The 26,931-nt window shown below is 36.3% G+C and overlaps 3 protein-coding genes across 3 annotated transcripts in view; 1 reads left to right on the plus strand and 2 right to left on the minus strand.

Annotated features, from left to right (window-relative positions):
* The first annotated feature begins 6 nt into the window (after positions 1-6).
* LOC137385554 (ubiquitin-conjugating enzyme E2 R2-like) lies at positions 7-6,511 on the plus strand. The gene is made up of 5 exons (XM_068072037.1): positions 7-119; positions 639-836; positions 2,208-2,392; positions 4,545-4,679; positions 4,925-6,511. The coding sequence occupies exons 2-5, from the start codon at positions 657-659 to the stop codon at positions 5,130-5,132; spliced, it is 708 nt and encodes a 235-aa protein (XP_067928138.1). The 5' UTR covers positions 7-119; positions 639-656; the 3' UTR covers positions 5,133-6,511.
* Positions 6,512-6,664: 153 nt separating this feature from the next.
* LOC137385553 (RNA-binding protein 7-like) lies at positions 6,665-8,171 on the minus strand. The gene is made up of 2 exons (XM_068072036.1): positions 7,994-8,171; positions 6,665-7,713 (listed from the first exon to the last, which is right to left on the minus strand). The coding sequence occupies exons 1-2, from the start codon at positions 8,126-8,128 to the stop codon at positions 7,105-7,107; spliced, it is 744 nt and encodes a 247-aa protein (XP_067928137.1). The 5' UTR covers positions 8,129-8,171; the 3' UTR covers positions 6,665-7,104.
* Positions 8,172-16,851: 8,680 nt separating this feature from the next.
* The window catches only part of LOC137403040 (DDB1- and CUL4-associated factor 8-like), a 34,359-nt gene continuing 24,279 nt past the window's right edge, over positions 16,852-26,931 (minus strand). Inside the window, exons 12-14 of the mRNA XM_068089403.1 lie at positions 26,605-26,738; positions 24,901-25,002; positions 16,852-17,512 (exon numbers count right to left, since the gene is read on the minus strand). Of these exons, the coding sequence (XP_067945504.1) occupies positions 17,432-17,512; positions 24,901-25,002; positions 26,605-26,738 (317 nt within the window). The 3' untranslated portion in view covers positions 16,852-17,431. The remainder of the gene's footprint in view (positions 17,513-24,900; positions 25,003-26,604; positions 26,739-26,931) is intronic.

Below are 26,931 nucleotides of genomic sequence, written 5' to 3' on the forward strand. Positions count from 1 at the left end.
GGTCAACTAAGTTGATATCCGGTTGCAATAAACCGGAAACAGACGACAAATACAAACAAAGATCCTAGAAGACAAATCTTTGGTTAGGCCAATAAGTATTCACGTATCGTTTGCGACTGGTAAGATTTTTTGTAGCTTTTATTTGGAGTAGAGTTAATTTTACTAAATATTAAATGATTAATATGAATTATAACAAAAACTGCTAAAGTGCCTCAGTCTTAAAGTTTGCTCAACCTTCAATATCATATTTAAATGTTACTCGAGATCTGAACTGCAATCTGGGAAAATATACGGTCATTGGTAGCTTTAATTTGACAAATTGTAGTGGTATTTTGTACTAGTTGGACCTCCTGTAATAGACAAGTGACCCACTGGACTAGTATTTTACTACTATGGTAGTAAACGAAGCTATCAGAAAAATTATTAGCTGCAGTACTAAAGTCTGCAGCAAATAATTCACGTCATTGTTTACCAATATTTGAAGCTGGCTCATTTATTATAGAATTTTTTGATGTTGATAAAAGTGTGAATAGTGTTTGTTGAGTAATGGTTGAACTGGTATAAACCGACTTAGTTTTGTTATGTATGAATAATATTGATACATGATGATAATGGTGTGAATTGTTCAATGATTTTAGAAGAAGGTTCTTACAAACATGGCTGTTCGCACACCAAATACTTCAGCAGTGAAAGCATTACAAATGGAGTTGAAGAACATCAAAGAAGAACCTGTTGAAGGATTTAGGGTAAACTTGTTGACTGAAGATAGCCTGTTTGCCTGGGAAGTGGCAATATTTGGCCCACCAGGGACACTATATGAAGGAGGATATTTTAAGGTACGTGACATGTTTAAAATACTTTGTTAGTTAGCAGTTGGTGCTGTGCCTTCAATAAACATTTTTAAAAGATCTCGAACCTGTTCTACATTCTATTGATGGTCTTCATGTTGTGGCTTTGTTATAATGCCCTTAATCAATAGTATGAATTACTCTACTCGTGTATGGAAGAAGTGTTCAAGCAAACATTGACAAGAATAAATGTCTATGAGAAGAAAAATTGATTCTGTTAAGAACTGTGTCAACACACTGGAATAAATGTCAATATTAGTAAGCCTACTGACCCATCATTTCAAATTGGTCTAGTATACATGTATCAACTATGTAAGCATTTGTTCCCATTTGATTTTTTGTTGTTGCAATCTTAAAAAACATAAGTAAAAATTATTAAGTGTAATCATATACTTGAATGCGCTTGAGTGTCAGCATATAGGATTCAAGGGAAATATTAGTAGATTATCTTCAGTGAAGCGTTTAAATCGAAAAATTATTTTTCAAGCCATTGAGTGATCTTTTAATCAAAGTTCACTCAATGGCTTTGATGGGTACATCAATTTTGTTCATGTTTTTGAATGCTTGCTATGTCTTAGTTTTAGATAGTATTGTACTTTTACCTAGAGCAGAATGGGCATGTAAGAATTGCTTCTGTTATGGTGTGTACAATGGACTTTGATGGACTGTAGGTATATTGCAACTAATTCTAAATTCATGAATAAATATTCATTCTAGCAATGTACATACTCAGTTTTCAGCTAAGCTGTTGGTGTTTTTGTTGTAGCTTTGAAATACAATCTCCATAATGTTTACTCTCACCGACGTTTACTCTTGTTCATGCTAACTGTAGTAAAATTGTTGTCTCTAAATCTGTATAGACTTCAAGATGGCTACAGTATTTTACAAGTCTTCAATTTGTAATTGCGTCGTGAGTTTTTTAGGCCACTTTTACCAACAAGTAGATGCACGAAGGTATAAGTACCGTGTTAGTTGTTATATTTAGGCAATGCCCGTTAGGATACGACAACTTTCTGTGGTTTAACTGCAGGCATACACAAGTTGAATGACAAGTTTTACTGTAACAAAGCAATCAGCTGCGCAGTGAGTCACTGCCTCATGGCCTGATCAGCCACACGCCTGCCTAATAGAAGGGGCTATTGATCTCTTTGTTGTTACGCTTAGGATATCGTGTCTTTGTTTGAAGATTGCGCTTGGGCAAGGAATTCAATAGACCACCTTTTTGGCCTGTATTAAGAGACCGATGGTTTGTTTGAGTTTAACTTAAATGGAGTGTGTGTCATAATATAGTGATACGACTCAATGTCACGTAGTCTGTCGGTTAGCAACTTGCACTTAAAATCTATCACCCGCTGTTAGGCTATCATGAAGTTTCCATCCGACTACCCCTATTCTCCACCAACTGTCAAGTTTGTGACAAAGATGTGGCATCCAAATGTCTATGAGAATGGTGATGTATGCATATCTATTCTGCATCCTCCTATAGCTGATCCACAAAGTGGTGAGAAACCATCTGAGCGTTGGAATCCTACTCAGAATGTTAGGTAAAGTGCATGTCTTTATGCGTATTGTCAGCAGTGATAATTGAGAGAAAAGAGTCTTACAAACTCTAGAACTAAATAAGTCACTTCTTTTGAGTGCCTGATGAAATGCGATATGTTTTACTTTAATCTGTACAAAGTTAGTTTTTAAGAGGTTTTTCAATTAACATTTTCAAAGGAGCTTCTGATGTGTCAGTATATGGATAGCCATGATAGCCCTAGTATCATCTAATCACATTAGTGCTGGTCATGCTAGACACGCTTGAGCTTGTCTTATCCAGATATCACATCTTCCTACTCACATGACTCATGGCCAAAATCGAATAATTAGCAATCGTCATCGGTATGGTTCAGCCTATATTCGTCAGCTTGTACTTGTTAGTTTTGCTCCTAATATAGCCACGCTATCATATTACTCTCTATGTGTACAAAGCTAAGCATAGTGGCTATGTAATTTCTAAACAAACACTCAGCGATAATATTGTGCTGGGCCATTGGTAAACAATATTAAGTTGTTATCCACGCTGCTCTTCTAGACTATTGTAAGGGCCATACATTCAGATGCATTTACTTCCACTTCCGCATCACACCATACTTTAAACATTATATATTGTATGATATCTTGCTTGGAGGCTCCTGGATTGACAGGTTATTGAAGTGCTACTGCTAGTAAAATGTATGCATTGCAAGTGATTTACCTCACCTCTGACTCTGCAACGGATTTGTTATTATAAATATGGCCGCGTTTGATGCTTGTCAATAGCGCAGACAATACATGCTGACTATTCCGATATGCCCAACACAGTCTTAGCATAGTATTATTTTAAGTTTGATTCACACTGAACAGCTTTTATAAGCATGACGAGATTTTCATAAACAATGTGCGTACAGTGATAACATTTTCATATTTTGTTGCTGGTAAAGCAAATTTTAATTTCTTCTCTCAGTCTGCCTTTTACGTGGTGGGTAGTTCAAATGCTGACAACAAAGTGTTATTGCTGTTTCTTGTGTAATGCTTATTATAAGTTTGTATAGCAGAGGGTTGAAAAAGCAGCTGTTTTCAAAAATGAATGGTTCACTCTGTGTTGTTTTTATATTCAAAGATTTGATAAAAATCCAAACAGAGTTCAAAGTAATATTAAACTTGGCTGATACCCTAACTATTGCCACAGCGATACAATATTACTCATTGAAATTCAGTCACATGAAATAGACCTCAATTTCTCAGTATTGTTCACCAAAAAACTTACCACCAAGTCAAAGTTTTTCACCCTCTTGACAATAGTTATGATGAAAGCGTCAGAGTGAATCTCTGTGAGCCTAGTTGCACCGCATCTGCTAACTTAGAATGAAACAGAGTGTAGATTAGTGATATGGCCAGTTGCGAAAAAAATCCCATGTCTGTGATCTTGAAGGCATAGATGGAAATGTAATTTGACTAGGGGTTTAACATGGCTGAAGGTGATATCCAGGCTATAATCTGATAAGTAGACTGGCCATCAGTTGTTTGGTCGCCAAGCACAAACAGTGAGTAAACACTAGCATTGCGACCAGCCAAACCGTAGGTCATGAACATTTGAACTAGTCCTATTGATCAACACAAGGGCGAAGCACTTCTGAAGAAGTTCATTGGGATTAGGTTATCCTATTGCGCTGTTTGCGCCAGTCTTGTTTTTTAACTTTTTGCCTAGCTCGCTAGCATGGAGAGGTCCTGCCGTAAAGTTTAGTGGTGGCTTGAGGTTTGCAAGCATCTCGGTGGTCAATGAATAATAACGGCTATTTGTTCTTAGCCTGTGGCGTATGAATACGACAAGAATAACTAACTAGCCCTTTCTTTAGTAATTCACTACAATGCCATATGCAAGTGACACTGGCACGCTAGAAGGACTGCTTGTATCAATCACTTAACTTGGCTGCCATAACTGTATAAATGTACCTACGGCTGCACGTGTTTACAGGCTTTTAATAGATCTGCCGCTAGCAGGTCAATCCTTAGTTCGTATCAAGGTTGTGACAAGGTTGCATCAAATTCTTTATTGGCAACATTATGCCTAAGTTAGTGTCTTAATGTTTTATGGGAATTTGCTGAAGCATCAATTCTCGCTTGAAATTCTTCCATGACAGCCTCTAAAATTATGAACACAATCTATTTCAGAACTATTCTTTTGAGCATAATATCTTTGCTCAATGAACCCAACACCTTCTCCCCGGCTAATGTTGACGCCTCTGTCATGTACAGAAGGTGGAAAGAGTCAAAGGGAAAGGATAAGGAATATGAAGGTATAATAAAGTAAGTACTTCATCCCAACTTCTGGATTTCGATTTGTAGAAAGTTTCTCTTTGTTCTATTAAATAGCTGCGGTATTGGATCATGGCATGGACACTTCAAATACGGTGAAGGAAGATCTATTTATTTGATGAGAAATGCTCGCTAGTGTAAGAGAGGAACAGTTTAATGGCTCCGTTCTCCATAGGCTATCGATGTAGCTTTTCCCATTGTTCCATGAATAACCTAGTTTATAAACATGGTTTCAGAAAGCAAGTTGCTCTAACGGCTGCTGATGCGGAAAGGGATGGTGTGGTTGTACCGAGAACTCTTGAAGAATATTGCATTAAGCCAAAATCTAGGGAAAGCCATGATTCCGATCAACCAGACTTTTACGATGACGACTATCTAGATGACAATGATGATGATTATGAATATGAAAGCTATGACGATGATAGTGGCAATGAGGAGTCGTGACAAGACAACTCCTTGTTTGCTGTATGTAGTATTCTGTTATGTAACTGTCCTACCTTCAAGGAACTATCAACAGTCGAAAGGTGCTCTGATATTAATCCTGTGCAGTGATGTGTGTAGCCTAAAGTACTCAGTAATAGACTGCTACACCAGTGTATGGCTACGACATTGTGCCTCTGATGAGCAACTCCATATAGACTTCTATACAATGGTTATGTTAGATGTATGTCTACCTTCTCATCCAGGATTATACTTAATGCTGCCTACCAAATAACATACCAGTATGATACATCAACAATTGCTCCTGAAGACAGTTTCTTAAGGTCTTTACCCAATTAAACATATATTTTTGTTACATGGTTAAACAAATAAATTACTGGCTATTTCTTATTTCGCCATTAATTTCGCCATCTATATTTCAGACAGTATTAGTTGCAAATTTCCTGATGAAGCTTATATTGGTAATGATGCTCGCTACTGCTGAGTTATATTGATAAGAATGTGTGTTGTCTTACACTCCCCACAAATTCCCAAGTTTTTTCATAATGCATAGTGAATTGTTGATTAGTTTTTGTGTTATATCATAGAAGGCTCTAGAACATTGATGGTATCACATATTTTTAGAGTTGCCGTATTACATTTAGTAACTATGCTGACTGCGCTTTAAAGCTTCTCTCTATATTTATTACTCATCGACATCAATAAATCTTTTCTATGTAAGGGTGTGTTTTCTGTCTCGTTTGTCTAGGACACGTAGACAAGAGTAAAATTCTCTCAGTAATTTTTTTTTAAAACAATGGAAATTGGCAAGTGATTACTTGAGCATAAACTGTGATATCCATTCATTATTTGTCAAGTACAAACAGAGACATCCTTGTCAAACCTTCAATAATAGTTTAGAATTCTGTAACTCGTGATGTGCATGGTTACATTGATGACTATGAGAAAAGAATCTGATTGGTAAATGTGTTGTAATCCGTTATTATTTTTAATAGAAATACAGCTCTACATAAAGGACATGGCAATATTGCTGATATCGATAGGTAATTACCGCAGATTTTTAATACAAACTGATAACATTGCAACCAGTCAATGAATTTCTGATACTCGAGGATTTTGTAAAATAAAGCTGTTTGATAAAACCATTTTGAGGAATTACTTCCCTTTCTATAATATTTATACTCTACATGTGTAGCCGAACAGATTGTAAAATGACCAACTCAGTTTTGTCACACGCATTCTACAGCCTCTGAACAACAGTCATAGAAATTTAGACAGATAACTTCTCAACTCTTACATCTGGACAGGATTTAACAAATTCATAAAGTGGTTATGTTCTTTTCAAATGCTTCGACAGTCAAAACTGAGCAGAAAACAAATAGCCATTTGATGCCATGTACTCACTATAAGTGTACATTTTCCATCGCATTATACAGTTTAAACTAAGGAAAAATTTGCAATGAGGTGAATTATGGTTAGTTACTGCCCCCTAATTGAGCCCAACCACATAGAACTGTATCGGATGGCATGAACAATAATCATGAAAGTGACCTTTTACATTTGGGAATCACCAAATCAATGCAACAATTATAAGCAATGCAACACCTAATCCTTTTCCAAGGATATGTAAGGTAAGAATGCCACGTTAATTATACAAAAAATGTAGGCCTACTGAATCAATTTGTGAATGTTTCCACTGGCTAGATTTTCACTGCAAGAAAGTTGATGTTTGAATGCTATGGAAATTACTGACTCCATAAATACAATGTCAAAGGTATGAATAATTACAGCCTTGGGCTAATCAAAAATTTTTCACATTTGTGTACACAGTAAATCCACAGAATCCTATAGACAATATCCTAAGTTAGGAGTGAAAAATTGCTATCGACTTACTCACTTTAATGTATATCTAAATATTTGTATCTATATACAAAAGTTATACTTTCTTCGTAGTAGTTTACTTTTGGCTATTTAATCATCTTCGATGCCTGCTATTATAGTCACGCTGTGCACTCGATTGGTTGACATATCTTTGTTGCTCGAGAAGTCGTGCTCTCCTGTCGTCAAGCGGCACTTGATGGTTTGGGTGGTTAATTGGAACACCTCCTCTAAAGCTAGCTGGCGGCGCATCAAAGCTGACATATTGGGGAACATATTCCCTGTTTTCAGCTGATGAACGGTAGCCTTGCACTTGCATACCGAAGCTAGGCATGTTACCAGGAATGAGAGGGTTTTGCATTGCCAAGCCAGTCATATATGCCAAAGGAGATGCCATTGGTATACTCTGCTGACTTGCCAAGCTTTGATTTCTATAGTTAGACTGAGTGGAATAAGAACGATTCTGATATGGCGTATTGTTGGAGCTTCTCGACTCATAACTATCATTGCGATTGTCACCCCTTGGTTGTCTTTGACTACCAGAAATGTGCATGCTACCCGTCCTATAACCTATGTTAAGAACATGTCCATGTAGCTTGGTATCACAAAACACCTCTTTTGCATATGGTGCTGAAACGGAGTGCTTATATGTAATAAAAGCTATATTCCGGTTTTGAACAATTGATACTTTCTCGAGGGGTCCAGCCTAAAACAACAGTAAAAACATGACAATTTGCAACTTTTTCAGGTAAACTAAATAAAGATTTTGATCTATTGAGCTACAATACCTTATAGATTGTCTGAAAATAAAACATCTTAACAATGCGACTAAAACTACTGTATATGCTGATGTTCGGGTCGCTTAGCGAACATATGTGAGGCTATTTGGCAATTTTAGTTACTTTTAAAAGAAAATTATTACTTAGAATAGATTTTTTTTGGCCTACGTATAAAAACTTTTAATGAGCCTAAATCTTATTAACTACCTGTAAAAACAGTTCGTATAGTTCGTCCTCTGTGGTGTTTTCGTGTAGCCCTCGAAGAAACAAAGTACGATTAACTTCAGCCTCGATCTCATCTACATCTTCTTCATTTTGAGAATTTGAAGAGAGAGCAGGCATTTTATTAGATAGATTGCTCAGCGCTCACAAATGGCTCCTAGGTATTAACGTTCCAAATTATTAGAAAATATGCCTATAAAGAGCATAACAGTGCTCGTCAAAACATAGGCATAGTTTCGTGTCCATGGAACTAATTATCCATAAAAATAATCAAATAAAACAAAGATTCTATCAGAAAAGATACTCTCGTACAACAATTCAACGTCATTTTCTTACGACCTATTTGTTCAGGTAATCACAACTCCAAATACAATAGCGCTGGCATCGCTTTTCATAGCTCATAAATTATTGTGTGCGTTTATTGGCCCTTTATTGGCCTTTATTGTTTAGTATGATAGTATCTATGTGCTTAAAACTAAAAACTTCAGGTTATTGTAAAAGAAAGTAGAAATCATTGAATTTTTTATAATAATCATATAAAACAATCATTGTGTATAGAATAGGTATGTGCTTAATGTAAAATTTAAAAGTTTATTTAGTTTTTGAAGAACTTTCATGAAGCTTCTTATAAACAAAAATTTCTGATAATACAAAATTTTTATTTTATTTTATTTTAGTCTAAGTAACTTGAAATAATTTTTAAAATGAAATGTTCTGTGGTAGTTTAAAACTTGGTATATAGATACTGTACTACTTTCAATCAAATGAAAATAAAAGACATTCCCTAAGCTAATAACATTATTTTATAGATTTGAATATAATTTAGTCTAAAAATCTTTCTAGTCAGACAAAAGTTAACTCAGGTTAAAAAACCTCCGCAGAGGCTAGCGTGCTCATTCATTGGTCTTCAGCCAGTTCTTAACAAAAAACGTTGAATGACAGTCAAAACCTCCAGTTTTGGATGATTTATAAAAAAAATTTGCAATTGTAAAACTTGGCCAACATGTTTACTATGTATGAGCCATAAAAGAGCAGCCAACTTTAAAAACAGTAAAATTTGCAGCATATTGAAAGACACTAGACAATCTGAAGCTGACTGACAAATTAGGAGTTACCCTCTCCGTATAGACAACTCCATATATTATTTATATCATTACACTTATATGTTTATCTACATTAGCCAATCAGATTATTAGGTTAATTAGCTGCTGACTTGACTCGCTTCTTGTTATGCTGAAAAAGCCTGTAGTTGTACATGATAAGTTAATCTGAATATTACACCACTGATTCCTATCATCTCTACTCAGAATGAGTACCCAAAGCAAAAAACTCACTCAACAGGTTATGGGCCCAGAAGTTGCTTGCACTTTGATGGAGAGGTAGGATCATATGCTATATGGGAAGCACGCTTTACTAACTATATATACACTACAGACAAAGGCATGTACAAAACCATACTACCTCTTGCTGAAGAAGAAAAGGATGACACAGACTTTGCAGACAAAAACACGGAAGCATGCGCAGAGCTCATCCAAGTTATTGGTGAACATTCATTACAACTGATCATGAATGATGCCAAAGATGATGGATAAAAAGCTTTGCTATTACTCAGACAACACTATGCTAGTACTGAAAAACCTTGAATTATGACTTCGTATGATGAGCTAACTACAATACGTATGACAGAGACTGAGGATGTAACCGATTACTTGATTAGAGCCAAAAAAGCTGCTACTGGTTTACGTTCAGCTGGTGAAACAATATCTGACAATCTTATAATCGCTATGCTTTTGAAAGGTTTGCCAACAGCTTTCAGCTCGTTCGTCGTTGTGCATACACAAACTGACCAGAACCTTTACCGAATTTGACGCTGCACTACATAACCATGTAAACACTGAAGCTGCCCGTAATACTGCAACACAATCAAGCGCCATGGCAGCTAGTACTAAACCTAGACAATATCATTATACGCCTTAGAAAAAACCGCCTACGCACAATAACAAACAGGTATGTCTGGCATGTGCAAAACCAGGTCACAGGGCACACGAGTGCAGATCAGAGTCAAAATTAATCTGTGAATACTAAAAAAAAGGAAACCGACCGACCGCTACCAACACACATAAGCCAGTGCATCGACATCAACATTTAGTTTTACAGTCAACTGTAACCCTACAACACATGCAGATAACATAACTAACACCGACAAACATACAGACAATTTTTACAATAGCTTGTTGGTTGACTGTTGAGCTACGTGTCGTATCGTACTACATATACTCATACATTTACTACATATGACAACACATTCGACTCGAGTAAAAATTACATACAGCTTGCCGATGGCAATCGCAATAACAAACTAGCCGCAAAGAGAGGAAATGCTGAGTTTGTAATATACGACTCAGAAAACGATTTGACTAAAACCACACTTACAAATGCATTACTAGCACCAACATTTCCAACAAGTCTGTTCTTTGTTCGTGCTGCCATCGAAGCAGAAGCGTAAGTTACATTTGCCAAAGATACAGCTTATCTCACCTCCAAAAGCACTAACTTCAACCAGACCCGTATTCCCTGGGGCGGCTGGCCAGCTGAGCCGCCCCAACTTTTTAGGAACTTTCCACGGCTAAGTACAGTCAAACTCGGATAACTCGCCCTCGGATAAAATGTAACATTTCATCTCAAACACAAGGTTAACTCAAACGGATTTGTTTGGTTCGTTCCCACGCAATGATAAATTGCTTCAGATAACTCAACCTCAACATCATTTATTTGAAAAGTTATTTGCCCAACGGCTATGGAAACGGTTTTTATCGCTGTAGAATATCACTTGATTCCAAGCCATAGAAACAAACATCAACTTTTAGTAGTTCTTAGGCATCATTGTTATCATCATCAGTGGCAAAATATTCTTGTTAACGACTTCTATAAACGCTTGCAGAATACCAAGTTTTACTAAACATCCGCTTGGCCATGTCCCATCGAAAGCGTGGAAACCTCTGAAACGAATTTAAACCTCTGAAACAAATTTAAACGAAAATTGGCAAAATTGATCTTTGTTAAAATGCTCAAAAGAAAAAGATGCCTTTTTTCTGAGCGTTTTAACTGCGGTCAAGTTTTGCCTATTTTAATTTAAAAACGTCTCGTCAGTCACATCACCTAAATAAAACAAATCTCAAAAAATAGAAAAATGTTGATACTTTCCGATAAAAATTTTTAAAACTTCACATGAGAGGCCCAGCTGAGGCCGTACATAAGAGAAACCTGTTAGGGGCTTACACTGCCCCCCTCCACACCCCCAAGTGTTCATAACTAGTCGCCTAACATTAGCCACCCCAACTTGCAACCAGTGAATACAGGCCTGACTTCAACGTTGTCAAACAAGGTCAGCTGTATTTCCTGCAAACTGACGACAATAGTAACAAACACGACTTGTTATACTATACCCGTACATACAAAGAGTGGCATACAACATGAGGGCATACAAACTACAAAGATATACAGCAGTTACAGCATGTAACCCGTGCGTGAATTAATGATAACACCGTCGCCTAAGAAACACATGAACTCTTGTCAAACATGCAAAAAAAAAAACTAACTAAGCAACCTAAGTCAAACAACGACCCACCAATACATGCCACAAATCCGTTACAACGTGTACATACCGACATATGTAGACCTATCGACTCGGTATCGAAGGAAGGGTACAAATATATTATAAACTTTATAGACGAGCTTTCTAGTATGCTGTTTGTACATGCACTACGCTCAACAAAGGAAGCTAGCACAGGCTGCACTAAAGGCATTTCTAGCCGATGTGGCACCGATTGGAACCGTACTCGAATTACACAGTGACATGGGTAGTGAGTATCTCAGCAGGAACTTTCAATTTATTCTTACAGAAAGGTATTAAACAAACGACTATGACACCATACTTGCCATACCAAAATGGAAAATCTGAACGTTTCTGGCGTACTATTTTAAAAATGTCACGCTGTCTGATCACGGGAACTACATTACCGAAAACGTACTGGTCATATGCTATGCTGTACGCCATGCTGTATATATAAGAGACCGATCGTATCAAAGGAGAACTAAATCGACTGCTTACAAACTATTTACAAACATAAAGCCTGATATGACCAAACTACACGACTTTGGTTCATTGTGCACATTCTATAGAGAAGGACACAAGCAAAATCTACAGCCTAGGGGGACAGAAAAGTATCTACCTAGGTGTTAATCTTAGAAATCAAGGTCACTACATCTTTGATACACAAACCAGTAGAATTCTAACGTCGAGAAATGTATATGTGCACAGACGACTCCCCGACAACAACACAGCTGACACAAAGCCTCTGACTGATGACTATGGTACCGCCGACCCGCTACCACTACAACGTAAAAGGCAGTAGGCATACAGTAGTAAACGACACCGAAACTATAACCCCAAACAGTACAGAAAAAACCGAGACGCCTTGTCGATCTAGCCGAGAAAGAAAGCCACCTACACTCAAGCAAGGTACAGTAGCCGATGAAGTATGATACAAAGCTAGATACGTTGCCAAAGGCTACTCGCAACAAGCAGAGATCGATTATGACAATACATACTCGCCTACTACACACATGACGTCAATCCGTATACTGCTACAAAACACTGTTAATGACAGACTACAGCAACATCAAATGGATGTCAAAGGAGCTTACCTCAATGCTCCTATCAATAAAGACATTTACGTTGGGCAACCAACCGGGTGCGAACAGACCAACGACAGTAAACGCCTAACATGCCATTTTAAAAAATCGCTTTACGGACTAAAACAGAGTGGAAGAAATTGGCATGCTTTGCTGACAAACTTTCTCAAATCTTAAGACTACACACTGAACAAAACCAACTCATGCGTATACATCAAACATACCATGGACGACAGCTCTTGAATCTTATTTTGGGTAGACGACATAATAATCACCGGCAAAAACATAGAAACCATAAGCTCTATCAAACAAACTTTACACAGCAAATTCCAAATGAATGACTGAAGAGAACTAAAGTGGTTTCTTGGTATTGACTTTAAATGTACTGAAGATATCAACTACAACATGAGTTAAGAAAAATATGACGAAGTTATTCTGAAATGTTTTAACATGACATATGCTAAAGTAGCAAGTACACCCGCCAAAAAGAGCCTACAACTACAAACGGCAACCGATCAAGAATATCAAGCCTTCCTATCGAGTAAGTTTTCATACCGCCAAGCCGTTGGTAGTCTAATCTACTTGAGTGCCACACAACCAGATATATCTTGGACTATATCCAAACTATTACAATACCTAGATAAGCCGAGTATGAAGCACGTTACAGCAGTCGAGCACCTGTTCCGGTATATTAAAGGAACGAAATAAATAGTGTACACTAGTCTACAAACCTACTGACAACAATCTGAAAGCATATACAGATTTAGATTGGAGTTAGAAGCATAGAAGATAGAAGATCAATGACTGGCTACGTCAGTACACAAGGTAGTGCGGCCGTAAGTTGGAAAATTTGCAAACAGCTAACAATAGCTCTATCCGGCTGCGAAACTCAGTATTTGGCTCTAGCTGAGTTTACGAAGAAGATATTTTACCTACGAAGCCTTTGTGCATTGCTAGGCATAACAGTTCCTACACTAACAATCATATATTGCGACAATCAGGGCACGATTGCTATAGCTGACAATAATGCAGAACATCATAACCGAACTAAACACATAGATAGATGCTACCACTTTGTAAAGGAGCAAAAGGACATTACTTACAAATATGTAGAAACTCATAATAACCCTGCAGATGTGCTCACTAAATCTCTAGCCAAGCTGCAATACAATTCTGCAGATAGTCTGCTCCAGATTGTGCGGGTGTATTGAGAGACAATCTACAGCTGACTGACTAATTGGGAGTTACTCTCTCTTATAGACAACTCCATATATTATTGCACTTCTATGTTTATCTACATTAACCAATCAGATTATTAGATTAATTAGCTGCTGACTTAACTCTTTTCCTGTTATGCTGCAAAAGCCTGTAGTTGCACAAATAAATACACGATATGTTAATCTGAATATTACACCACTGACTCCTATCGTCTCTACTCAGAATCTGCGTATCAAAAGCAAAAAACTCACTCAACACAGCATACCTTTAATCTTTTTAGCCAGGCAATGAACGGGAACTTTGTGTTGACTAAACAATGTATAAGTGTGTCAACAGCTATAGATTGCTAAGATTTTACCTGGATAACAAGTACCTTCTGAGCTAGCATTAAGCTATCTGGTTAAAAAAAACACGCTCTCCCTAATCCTGAAGGTAATGACTAGTTCTGGTAGTTGCAGTTATAGCAAGCAGCACTTGTAGCTGAGCGATGCAGTGCTGTGCGCCTGCATCACTCAGCTACATTTACAGTTACTTGAGATATTCGGAGGGCCGTATTTACAAAGTTGAGAGTTCTATTAGTTCTAATGGCAAATTAGAGTATTAACACTCATGCAATTCTACGGAGAGTGAATCAGCCATAGATAGATCCATATGCACTAAAACAAGAACGGCTAATGACAGTGGCTGACCTACCTTATCCTTAAGACTACTGAAAGACTGAGCTCAAGACGTGGAAGGAAACTATTTATTTGCCGAACATACACACGGCACACTAACAAAAAATACCCAAAAGCTGTTATGTTCACTGAATAACTTGAAAGGCAATATAGGAAAATTAGCGATCGTCTTCTATGGCAACATACATTGGCTGTTTGCATTGTCATAGCTGCATGCTTTTGTCGTGGCAGTATTTTAGGTAGTGCCTTTAATTAGATTGAATAACACTCAGGGGAAATGAAGAGTGAATCATCTTTTGCGCTCTTAGATTAGTGCTTTTCAATAGGTAACACAACCTGGAAGAGCTTAAATAAGAAATCACTCCCAACTTTTGTGTTCTATTTCTAACTTTTAGGAAGTGTACAATTAGAAACCTGTCTTATTCCCGCACTTTACTGTGAAAAATTCTGCTAAATTGCTGTTTTGATGCTAATGTAACCTACCAGAAAAAAACTAGCTTTATTTGCACCGATTCATTCTACAAGTTGTGCAAATGTACCATATCTTTTACATTTCATAGAAAGTTATTCATCTCCATCTCCTCAATTAGATAGAGTTTGCATCGATAGGTAGGTACAATTAACCAAAGCACTTTTGTACTGGTCATTTTTACAGTTCTGGTCGCACAGAATTGCTGTTAGCAGATTCTGATGTAGAAAATAACTCTCCAAAGCTTGGCCATAAAAATATAGTTGACAGATTAGCTTGTGTAAGTAGTGTAGTTGGAGTTGCTCACTCTATGTGATCAACAATAACTGGGCTTATTTGTATGGTTGCTTTATGTTCCAAATAGCAGCAAGACTTATTTGGTTGTGGCCAGAAAAGACAAAAGTGCATTAATTGCAAAGTAGTTAGGCTGAGCTATTACAAATTCCTTACTTGTCATTTGACAATTATTGCTAAAAAAGTTGGCAATTAGTCCAATACTCCCACCCAGGTACAGAAAGTAAAAATGTTTGGTTAGTAAAATATCACATAGTTTGGATGATGTGACATACATAGTAGCATCAATTGTACACCAACAGATGTACTGGCATAATGGCATAATACTTCATACCAGACTACATCACCTCTATTTCTTCTATTATTTTTTTGTTTACTCCTACAACACACCGAAGTCTTCCTGAAAAACAGCCAACGTCACTGATTACACTCATTCCCACAAAAGCATCAACAAACGACTTTATTGATTTTGACATCAAAAGCACCTTCATTTGCATAAGTCAAAAAGTTGAAGTCGGATACCTAAACTTATGGATAATCTGCGGCAGTTGTGTAAGGTTACTATGTACACCATCATCAGCTCGCTAAGATAAATTTGAAACAAAATTCTATGTAGGATTGTACCTCAACAGATACTGGGACTCCATGAGGACAGACCACTAAATCCTTTTAGCTTTGTATTCTAAATCTAAAACATGACGAGCTGTTCATTCTATAAATTTATCTTACAAATCAATTTAGCAGCATTAACCAGTATCTTTTCACCAAACAAGTATAATTACTTTGTAAAAATATGGTTGAATAAGCTTATCAACATTTTAGGTAAATCTTTAGACAGATCCACAAGCGAGTGCAAACTACTGGAGACACTCAACACTCTTTCACCAAATTATCTAAAAAGCTAGAGTTATGATGTAGTCGATGTACTTTCTGCAATTGTTAGTTGCCTCAATGACCGATATAGTAGTCAAGTAAACCTACTTACTATTGGCATAGCATTTCACAAATCAGAATACTGGCAAATGTTGAAAGACTAGGTTGGAGCACAACACTAAAAAACTTACTTGCGCACAAGACGCCGTCTGGTTCCTGCTATATTCTAATCTAATGAGATTTTCAAGTGCATTCATCTGGAGATGTCACACAGATTGTCTAATTCTAAACAATTAGCCAATGACCAGCTGTCATACATTTGATGCGCTTCTATATCGGGCATTTAAACCATCAATAGACAACTTGCTGATGGTTTTGAGTGAGACAGTTGTGATACACTTTTGGAATGCACTTCGAACATTAGAGGCAGCTTGATGGTGACTTGCATATGATACCTTTGAGGTACATCCATAGATATAATAAACCCTTATTATATCAATGGGTACATCCATGGAATGCACTTGGTGACTGTCTAGTGTATAGACAACCTGATGCCGACTTGTATGCAATGCGGTTGGGGTAGATCTATGAGAAGCATCATGACAACTTATGGACAGCTTAGCATTGCTCAGTGGAGCAATGACCAAGTTCATTTTGTGTTATTTTGTGAACACACCAACAAGTGGCAACAGGAAATAGTTGCTTAGGAAATGCTATGAATTGGCTTACTCAGTCCATTGATGTTTAAATACGCTTCGGATAAATAGAGTGAGAGAAAAAACTTGTAATATATCCAGTCACAAAGCAAGGCCACTATTTAGATGGGTAATACAAAGTTAAGATTCAACTGCAAACTAGTTGGTAAATCTCAAAAGGTTCTGAGAAACTCCTGAAAGTAAGTAATAATATGCCAGAACATTCTCAAAGAGCTTCCGTTGTGAGAAACTTGCGTTAATTACACTCCGACCGTGACAGGAGTGAATATTGTGTACAAAAATATACTGGAAATGAGCACTAGTGTGAGTAGCATAAACATCGGAGAGTGAAGAGCTCATAGCGAGTCAAATAAAAATTTTTTTGAAAAAGCTATTTCGCAGCTTGGGAGGAGATGATTCTAAATAATGAAGCTGAGCTTAGGCTAAACATTATTGTGCACAGCCCTCATAACGTTGCTTAGTAATGAGGAAACAAAGACATCTATGAAGTGCTACAACGCATGTTCCTTGGCCCATCCATATCATCGCTATCAGAATCTGACATGTCCTCCGCGGCTCGTCTCTAAAATGAAAGCGTCTGGATAAATATACAAATGAATTGATAGCTAGTGATGTGTGGGCGAGTTAGTGTATCACCATAGTTACCTTTTGACTCACACTCTTGTTTATATTCAGCTACACGTATGTTCTAACTGTATAGCATAGGCCTATTAACTATAGGTAATAGTATAGTTAATAGGTGTATGCTGTATAGTTAATAGGTCTATGCTGTATAGTTACAAGGTTTATGCTGTATAGTTAATAGGTCTATGCTGCATAGTTAATAAGTCTATGCTGTATAGTTAATAGGTCTATGCTGTATAGTTAATAGGTCTATGCTGTATAGTTACAAGGTTTATGCTGTATAGTTAATAGGTCTATGCTGCATAGTTAATAAGTCTATGCTGTATAGTTAATAGGTCTATGCTGTATAGTTAATAGGTCTATGCTGTATAGTTAATAGGTCTATGCTGTATAGTTAATAGGTCTATGCTGTATAGTTACAAGGTTTATGCTGTATAGTTAATAGGTCTATGCTGCATAGTTAATAAGTCTATGCTGTATAGTTAATAGGTCTATGCTGTATAGTTAATAGGTCTATGCTGTATAGTTACAAGGTTTATGCTGTATAGTTAATAGGTCTATGCTGCATAGTTAATAAGTCTATGCTGTATAGTTAATAGGTCTATGCTGTATAGTTAATAGGTCTATGCTGTATAGTTAATAGGTCTATGCTGTATAGTTAATAGGTCTATGCTGTATAGTTAATAGGTCTATGCTGTATAGTTAATAGGTCTATGCTGTATAGTTAATAGGTCTATGCTGCATAGTTAATAGGTCTATGCTGTATAGTTAATAGGTCTATGCTGTATAGTTAATAGGTCTATGCTGTATAGTTAATAGGTCTATGCTGTATAGTTAATAGGTCTATGCTGCATAGTTAATAAGTCTATGCTGTATAGTTAATAGGTCTATGCTGTATAGTTAATAGGTCTATGCTGTATAGTTAATAGGTCTATGCTGTATAGTTAATAGTTCTATGCTGTATAGTTAATAGGTCTATACTGTATAGTTAATAGGTCTATGCTGTATAGTTAATAGGCCTATGCTGTATAGTTAATAGGTCTATGCTGTATAGTTAATAGGTCTATGCTGTATAGTTAATAGGTCTATGCTGTATAGTTAATAGGTCTATGCTGTATAGTTAATAGGTCTATGCTGTATAGTTAATAGGTCTATGCTGTATAGTTAATAGGTCTATGCTGTATAGTTAATAGGTCTATGCTGTATAGTTAATAGGTCTATGCTGTATAGTTAATAGGTCTATGCTGTATAGTTAATAGGTCTATGCTGTATAGTTAATAGGTCTATGCTGTATAGTTAATAGGTCTATGCTGTATAGTTAATAGGTCTATGCTGCATAGTTAATAAGTCTATGCTGTATAGTTAATAGGTCTATGCTGTATAGTTAATAGGTCTATGCTGTATAGTTAATAGGTCTATGCTGTATAGTTAATAGGTCTATGCTGTATAGTTAATAGGTCTATACTGTATAGTTAATAGGTCTATGCTGTATAGTTAATAGGTCTATACTGTATAGTTAATAGGTCTATGCTGTATAGTTAATAGGTCTATGCTGCATAGTTAATAAGTCTATGCTGTATAGTTAATAGGTCTATGCTGTATAGTTAATAGGTCTATGCTGTATAGTTAATAGGTCTATGCTGTATAGTTAATAGGTCTATGCTGTATAGTTAATAGGTCTATGATGTATAGTTAATAGGTCTATGCTGTATAGTTAATAAGTCTATGCTGTATAGTTAATAGGTCTATGCTGTATAGTTAATAGGCCTATGCTGTATAGTTAATAGGTCTATGCTGTATAGTTAATAGGTCTATGCTGTATAGTTAATAGGTCTATGCTGTATAGTTAATAGGTCTATGCTGTATAGTTAATAGGCCTATGCTGTATAGTTAATAGGTCTATGCTGTATAGTTAATAGGTCTATGCTGTATAGTTAATAGGTCTATGCTGTATAGTTAATAGGTCTATACTGTATAGTTAATAGGTCTATGCTGTATAGTTAATAGGCCTATGCTGTATAGTTAATAGGTCTATGCTGCATAGTTAATAAGTCTATGCTGTATAGTTAATAGGTCTATGCTGTATAGTTAATAGGTCTATGCTGTATAGTTAATAGGTCTATGCTGTATAGTTAATAGGTCTATGCTGTATAGTTAATAGGTCTATGATGTATAGTTAATAGGCCTATGCTGTATAGTTAATAGGTCTATGCTGTATAGTTAATAGGTCTATGCTGTATAGTTAATAGGTCTATGCTGTATAGTTAATAGGTCTATGATGTATAGTTAATAGGCCTATGCTGTATAGTTAATAGGTCTATGCTGTATAGTTAATAGGTCTATGCTGTATAGTTAATAGGTCTATGCTGTATAGTTAATAGGTCTATACTGTATAGTTAATAGGTCTATGCTGTATAGTTAATAGGCCTATGCTGTATAGTTAATAGGTCTATGCTGTATAGTTAATAGGTCTATGCTGTATAGTTAATAGGTCTATGCTGTATAGTTAATAGGTCTATGCTGTATAGTTAATAGGTCTATGATGTATAGTTAATAGGTCTATGCTGTATAGTTAATAGGTCTATGCTGTATAGTTAATAGGTCTATGCTGTATAGTTAATAGGTCTATGCTGTATAGTTAATAGGTCTATGCTGTATAGTTAATAGGTCTATGCTGTATAGTTAATAGGTCTATGCTGTATAGTTAATAGGTCTATGCTGTATAGTTAATAGGTCTATGCTGCATAGTTAATAAGTCTATGCTGTATAGTTAATAGGTCTATGCTGTATAGTTAATAGGTCTATGCTGTATAGTTAATAGGTCTATGCTGTATAGTTAATAGGTCTATGCTGTATAGTTAATAGGTCTATACTGTATAGTTAATAGGTCTATGCTGTATAGTTAATAGGTCTATACTGTATAGTTAATAGGTCTATGCTGTATAGTTAATAGGTCTATGCTGCATAGTTAATAAGTCTATGCTGTATAGTTAATAGGTCTATGCTGTATAGTTAATAGGTCTATGCTGTATAGTTAATAGGTCTATGCTGTATAGTTAATAGTTCTATGCTGTATAGTTAATAGGTCTATACTGTATAGTTAATAGGTCTATGCTGTATAGTTAATAGGCCTATGCTGTATAGTTAATAGGTCTATGCTGTATAGTTACAAGGTTTATGCTGTATAGTTAATAGGTCTATGCTGTATAGTTAATAAGTCTATGCTGTATAGTTAATAGGTCTATGCTGTATAGTTAATAGGTCTATGCTGTATAGTTAATAGGTTTATGCTGTATAGTTAATAGGTCTATGCTGTATAGTTAATAGGTCTATGCTGTATAGTTAATAGGTCTATGATGTATAGTTAATAGGTCTATGCTGTATAGTTAATAGGTCTATGCTGTATAGTTAATAGGTCTATGCTGCATAGTTAATAGGTCTATGCTGTATAGTTAATAGGTCTATGCTGTATAGTTAATAGGTCTATGCTGTATAGTTAATAGGCCTATGCTGTATAGTTAATAGGTCTATGCTGCATAGTTAATAAGTCTATGCTGTATAGTTAATAGGTCTATGCTGTATAGTTAATAGGTCTATGCTGTATAGTTAATAGGTCTATGCTGTATAGTTAATAGGTCTATGCTGTATAGTTAATAGGTCTATACTGTATAGTTAATAGGTCTATGCTGTATAGTTAATAGGTCTATGCTGTATAGTTAATAGGCCTATGCTGTATAGTTAATAGGTCTATGCTGTATAGTTAATAGGTCTATGCTGTGTAGTTAATAGGTCTATGCTGTATAGTTAATAGGTCTATGCTGTATAGTTAATAGGTCTATGCTGTATAGTTAATAGGTCTATGCTGTATAGTTAATAGGTCTATGCTGTATAGTTAATAGGTCTATGCTGTATAGTTAATAGGTCTATGCTGTATAGTTAATAGGTCTATGCTGTATAGTTAATAGGTCTATGCTGTATAGTAAGTATTCAAATTGTTCTTAACTATTTCTTCTACTCACCACCCAATCCTTGCAGAACGCTAACAGCAAAGTTCTGACAAATGCAATTTTAATAGCATATACATATATATATTTCTCAAAGAATGTCCGTGTGTATGTCGTATGTCTGTCTGCATTGCGGCTATAGCTATTATTAGAATAACTGCAGCTGGACAACAATGCTGATGCAATGTCATGGAGTACCTTCATTAGAAGCCTAGCAGTTTGCTGTAATTTTCCATTGGCAATGTGCCAGGCTAACAGCTTGAAAGTTACAGTTGTTTGACAAAGTTTTAAAACCTTTACAGTTGTTTTAATTTTTCTCTTAATTTATTTAAACTACACAAAACACTTCTCTCATGATACATGTATGTAGTTTGAAAGTTAGAATAGTACATGTTGTTATATGTTAAATACAAATCAATTTTCTGTCCAGATTTTTTTATTACGCGGGCAACGCCGGGTAGCACAGTTAGTACATACATATGTACAGTAGATGCTCCTACAACGTAAATAATCCGTTTCAAGAACGTTTACGTTATAGGGAATTTACGTTATATGAGCAGTAAAATACATGTACCCTAGGACACTTATGTATTCGCGTCATCTAACTTTCGCATTTTCGCGGTGTCATCCTCTCGCGAAAATTTCATGAGCGAAACTAAACTATCATAACGAACGAAAACGCGAAATTAAATAGCTTTGTTCATTGATATCCACAATAAAATCTTCATATTAGAAATGCAGGCAATTTTCGTCTGTGGTTGGGCTCAATGGAAAATTTCTGGTAAACTCATTATAGCTAATACACCGACTGAGCAGCATGGCAAAACAAATTAAGATGATATCAGTTTAGTCACCGAATTTGTAACTGATGAGGATGAAAGTCCGGTAGGTGAAGTCATAAAATTGAAGAATAATTATTGTAGTGATGAATTTTATTACCAACCAAAAAAATATCAACCTTCCCCAGGTCCAACCACATTATACAGTTTTGGTTGTGAACAGACACATTAAAGACAGTGCTGCTGCTTTAATTATCTGTATAATCACGAAAATCTAAATATTGATTGGCTATAATGCCATCAACAACTAATTAACTGTTTTATGACTCGCGCACGGTAGTTAATGAACTCACAGAAAAATGTTCGTTTTTAGATTAAAAATTCTCAAACAAAAGTTTGAAATTGCTTCGTTATTTTAGGCTAATTTTATAGAAAAATCTTCGGACAACACAGTCAATTTCATAAAACTCTTAAAGACCGTGGGTTATGTGGTCAACGAATAATAAAATCAGGTTACCACGCAATTGCTGAGAAAGTCCAAAAATACATTTATGGCAGTGGTCCCTAGAAAACGCATGAATGCGTTTATGGCAGCGAAAGGGTTATACAGTTTTGGTTGTGAAGTTGGTTGTTACCTATCTATTTTCTTCTTCTTGGGATTCGAGTGTGAGGGACCTAGACGTCATTGATAGTCCAAGAAACAAATGGCAGCAAGTGATCAAATTGAATTATCGATCTCACCCACACATTTCAACTTGCGGTTTACAAATACGAACTAGTCCCAAATTGAATTTTTTTTCTTATTTGCAAACTGGACCTGAGGAATGTAATCTGTTTTTTCCACTGCATTTATTTTCACATCACTATATTTTCGCACTCATCAGAGCCGCGAAATTAGGTTGCAGCAAAATTTTACTCTGTGTGCTACTCACGAAACTAAATACTAGCGAAATAAAAGTGTCCTAGGGTAAACTGATTAATCCGTTGCAAGATCTTTCCAAACTCACCTATTTGGTCCTGTAAATAGGAAAAACTGGACTTAATTTTTTGATTTGTGGGCTGTACCGTACCTGCAGTATTATTGGTTTGCATCGACAACTTTTCTTTTTCGGATCAATATTACTGGTTTTATAGACCAGGATTGCGGTAATTTCACAATAAGCTGATGGGGAGCGCATATTTTCAATGTTAATTTAAAACAATTTGCTTAACTTTTTGCTAAACAGCAAAGTCTATTCTGCAAAGTAAAACTAAAAACAAATATTTTATAGTCCACAATAAAGCAAAACAAATAATATTTTCACTGTAAAAAGAACGGTTCTACCTGTTCATCATTTATCTGTATCCAGGGGTCAAAGTTAGGATAAAAGATAATGTTCGATGATACTCCAACTCGTGACATTCAGATTAATGGGCCGATTCTGTAACACCTGCACCAATCGATCGCCTTTAAGTATTTATGAATAATTGTGCAGCTGCATATTCTCTGTTTTGTCGACACATTTGATGATCTATTACGACGAACTAGAATGTCATGAAAGTTGCATATATAATAGATGTAATACTATACTCATGTCGTTTTTCTCTCTAGCATGTTTGGCGAGATAGATTACCATTCAGAATGAATTTGAAAACTTGCCCCGAATGGACACTTTACGTTATATGGAATTTTTTATGTAGTACGAAGCAAAAACTTCACATAGATTCTTTATGTTATCTGGACTTTACGTTATAAGAGGTATACGTTATAGGAGTGTCTACTGTATATGACAAATATACAGTAGACAAATAAGTCACATTTTTCCTGTCCGTTCTTGCATTCTAACCGTAGTGCAGGTGCAAGGGGTGCAGTGCCAGACAAAAGTTTGTAGGTGTAGCTCATAAGACATTCCCAGGGGGTTCACTCTCAAACATTCATCTCCAAGGGCTCGACGGAAAAAGCACGTTTTAGGGGTGTTTTTTGGTGGCCTGACACTCTAGAGTGTTATTATAAAAAAGAGTGTGTTTTTTAGCTTGGTACATGAATACCTCTTTTCACACAGCGGAAAGGAGTATTCATGAGCAAAAAAGGGGACATTAGTCTGAGGTGATGAAGTGATAAGGAGTAGTTTGTTTTATTTATATATAAGTCAGTGGAAAAGGTGCATTTTATAACATCTCAGACTAGCCCTTGGGATGAATAGAAGAGAGTGAACCCTTGGGAAGACATTATAGAAAGGTTATTGCCTGCAAATCACTGAGGTTATTGAGATTAGCGTCAATGATGTTGTTCTAACCAAAGACATAGGAGCTCTGGCTATTAGACAAGGAGCTCTGGCTATTAGATAGAAAAGCTTCAGCTATTAGATAGACGGAGGAGGGCTATTATTAGACAAGAGGGCTGTAATAGTGAGATTAAAATTCGAAGTACTTTGATACATTTCTACATTGAAAAAGAGAACTTCCAACATGAAATTTGCTCTCCAAAGCATCTGCATGGCATCTGTGAGAGCTGATGCTCAGTCAAGACTAGTAAGGCAGTGAGGAATTAGAGGGGCACTTACCCTTCTCTGCAGGCCCATAGCAGAGAGGTAGATCTGTCGGTCAAGAGCTGCTGACACAAGAAAAGAATCCATACGACGGTGCTTCTTGTTTCTCGTCATAAGCTGTGAAAAGAAACCCATTTCTGTATACGTACTTATGTGATCAAGAAAAAATCGGACAAGTGCAGAAAACTTAGTTTACGTTACGCGTCTCAGACACACACATCATAGATAACCCATATATTCAATGTCGTACATATAAGTTCTATATCATACATAAACAAGTCAATACTGTGCCACACCTTAAACAGACACATTTATTCAGCGGCTACAATAAAATGCATACAATAGAAGAAAAAAAAACCTGCTTTTGGAAGTGGAAGATGCAACTGTAACCCTGACTAACTAGTATATTTCAATTTCAGAATTGCAGCTGTATTCAATTTCACACGCTTCCGCTTCCGTATGTATAGAGTATCGATGCTCCGAATGTATAAATGGTTTATCTCTGCTCAAATGACTTGAATCGCTAGCATATGGAACAACAGTTAATGCAGCGAACAGACAGTATATATTAGTGCTGGGCACGGGTAATAAAACTTGTTTAACTCGCGAGTTTATCGTCTCTTGAGTCTCGGGTAATAGAGATTTTGAGTATTTCGATCTTGCGGGTTAGGGTGTTGAATTGCGAGTTCCGGTTTTGGTACACGGATCTGTCAAGTAGAGTGGACAACAACCCGGTCTATTGCACCCTGCCCTCTAAACACTGTTTGTAATCAGCTTGTTATCCCTTTGAACCCTGGCCTTTTTTGTCAATGCGTGTCAGTAACCCTGGGCAATCTGTCCAACGATCCAAAGTTTTTAAACTTTTATTATACATATCTGAATGTGCTCATAATACAATGATATTTGGTAAAACACTAGTAAAAAAGTCGGGCAACCCACAGTAAACGTCATCAAACAGAAAAAAACAGTACTTTACCATTATTCGGGCTGAAACTATAAAAGTTTGCACTACCTTAAAAGCTAGTAAAAACATTTACAATAGCATCATATCCATTGAGCAAATGTTCATCATTATTTTATGACTCAAAATATACTGTAAAATTATAATTAGTATTATAAAATTCTTTACTTGCATCACAATCATTGCACCTACCAACAATCATGCACCCACCAGCAAACGAGTCGATTTTTTCGCGATATCATTGAAATAAAATTTGCTGTTAAAACGAAGGAAGTAGGTAAAGATATTTGAAAAATGTTGAAAATGGAAGTAAAATTTCTGGTCTAATATCTTGTGCACTAAAACTGTAAAACTAATTCGATTGGTTTACGCTGTTACTTAAAAACGGCTTTTGTAAACAAAGCCATGTCAATGCCGAAATTCCGGCTGATAGAGATTCTGATACACCCTACGCAATGTCTGGAAACGGACAGTTGAGGTTCAAACTTCAAAGAGTTAAGGCTGCGAGCACGAATGTCGGTCGTTAGAAAATAGTAAAAAACAAGAAATAAATTGAAGAAAATTATAATCGCATTGTAAATTTTAGAATGTCCGATGTTTAGAAATTTTAGACATAAAAGCCCAATCGACAAACCCAATACCCGAAAATCCCTTGGCCAAAAAGTACTTGTGCCAAGCACTACCATCTACCCGATACTCGAAAAACTCGAACAGAAGGGGACGAGTCTAAACTCGTTGGCCATGAATACTCAACTCACTCTTTTGAACTTGTTGAGGTCTGTCAGGTCCTTGCTCACAGGCATGAGCAGCTTGGGGTCATGCGCGAGACCACTGACAGCAAGATATGGGTAGAAGGGGTGTGGCTCCAATACATTGACCACACCTTCGTCTCCTAAAAACACCGTCAGCCGATACATAATAAGACGGGTGTATTTGCAAACGGAGGATATGACACCTAATCAACTCACAAATCATTTCGTGAAGGTACAAATGAATTACGTAGAGCTCTGCTCAAAGGGTCACTCATGTCAAATTTAAAAGCTTTCATCAGAATGTATGAATGTTTTTCTAACATTTGAGATCAA

Source organism: Watersipora subatra, chromosome 1 (assembly GCF_963576615.1).
Source record: "Watersipora subatra chromosome 1, tzWatSuba1.1, whole genome shotgun sequence".
Lineage (NCBI taxonomy): Eukaryota > Metazoa > Bryozoa > Gymnolaemata > Cheilostomatida > Watersiporidae > Watersipora > Watersipora subatra.

Bases quoted from the DNA above. Each gene is read 5' to 3' on its own strand.
- LOC137385554 (XM_068072037.1), top strand. From the start codon at position 657: ATGGCTGTTCGCACACCAAATACTTCAGCAGTGAAAGCATTACAAATG. The intron at 837-2,207 runs GTACGTGACATG...ACCCGCTGTTAG, and splicing joins ATGAAGGAGGATATTTTAAG to GCTATCATGAAGTTTCCATC. The intron at 4,680-4,924 runs GTAAGTACTTCA...ACATGGTTTCAG, and splicing joins GAATATGAAGGTATAATAAA to AAAGCAAGTTGCTCTAACGG.
- LOC137385553 (XM_068072036.1), bottom strand. From the start codon at position 8,128: ATGCCTGCTCTCTCTTCAAATTCTCAAAATGAAGAAGATGTAGATGAG. The intron at 7,714-7,993 runs GTAGTTAATAAG...CTGTTGTTTTAG, and splicing joins TATACGAACTGTTTTTACAG to GCTGGACCCCTCGAGAAAGT.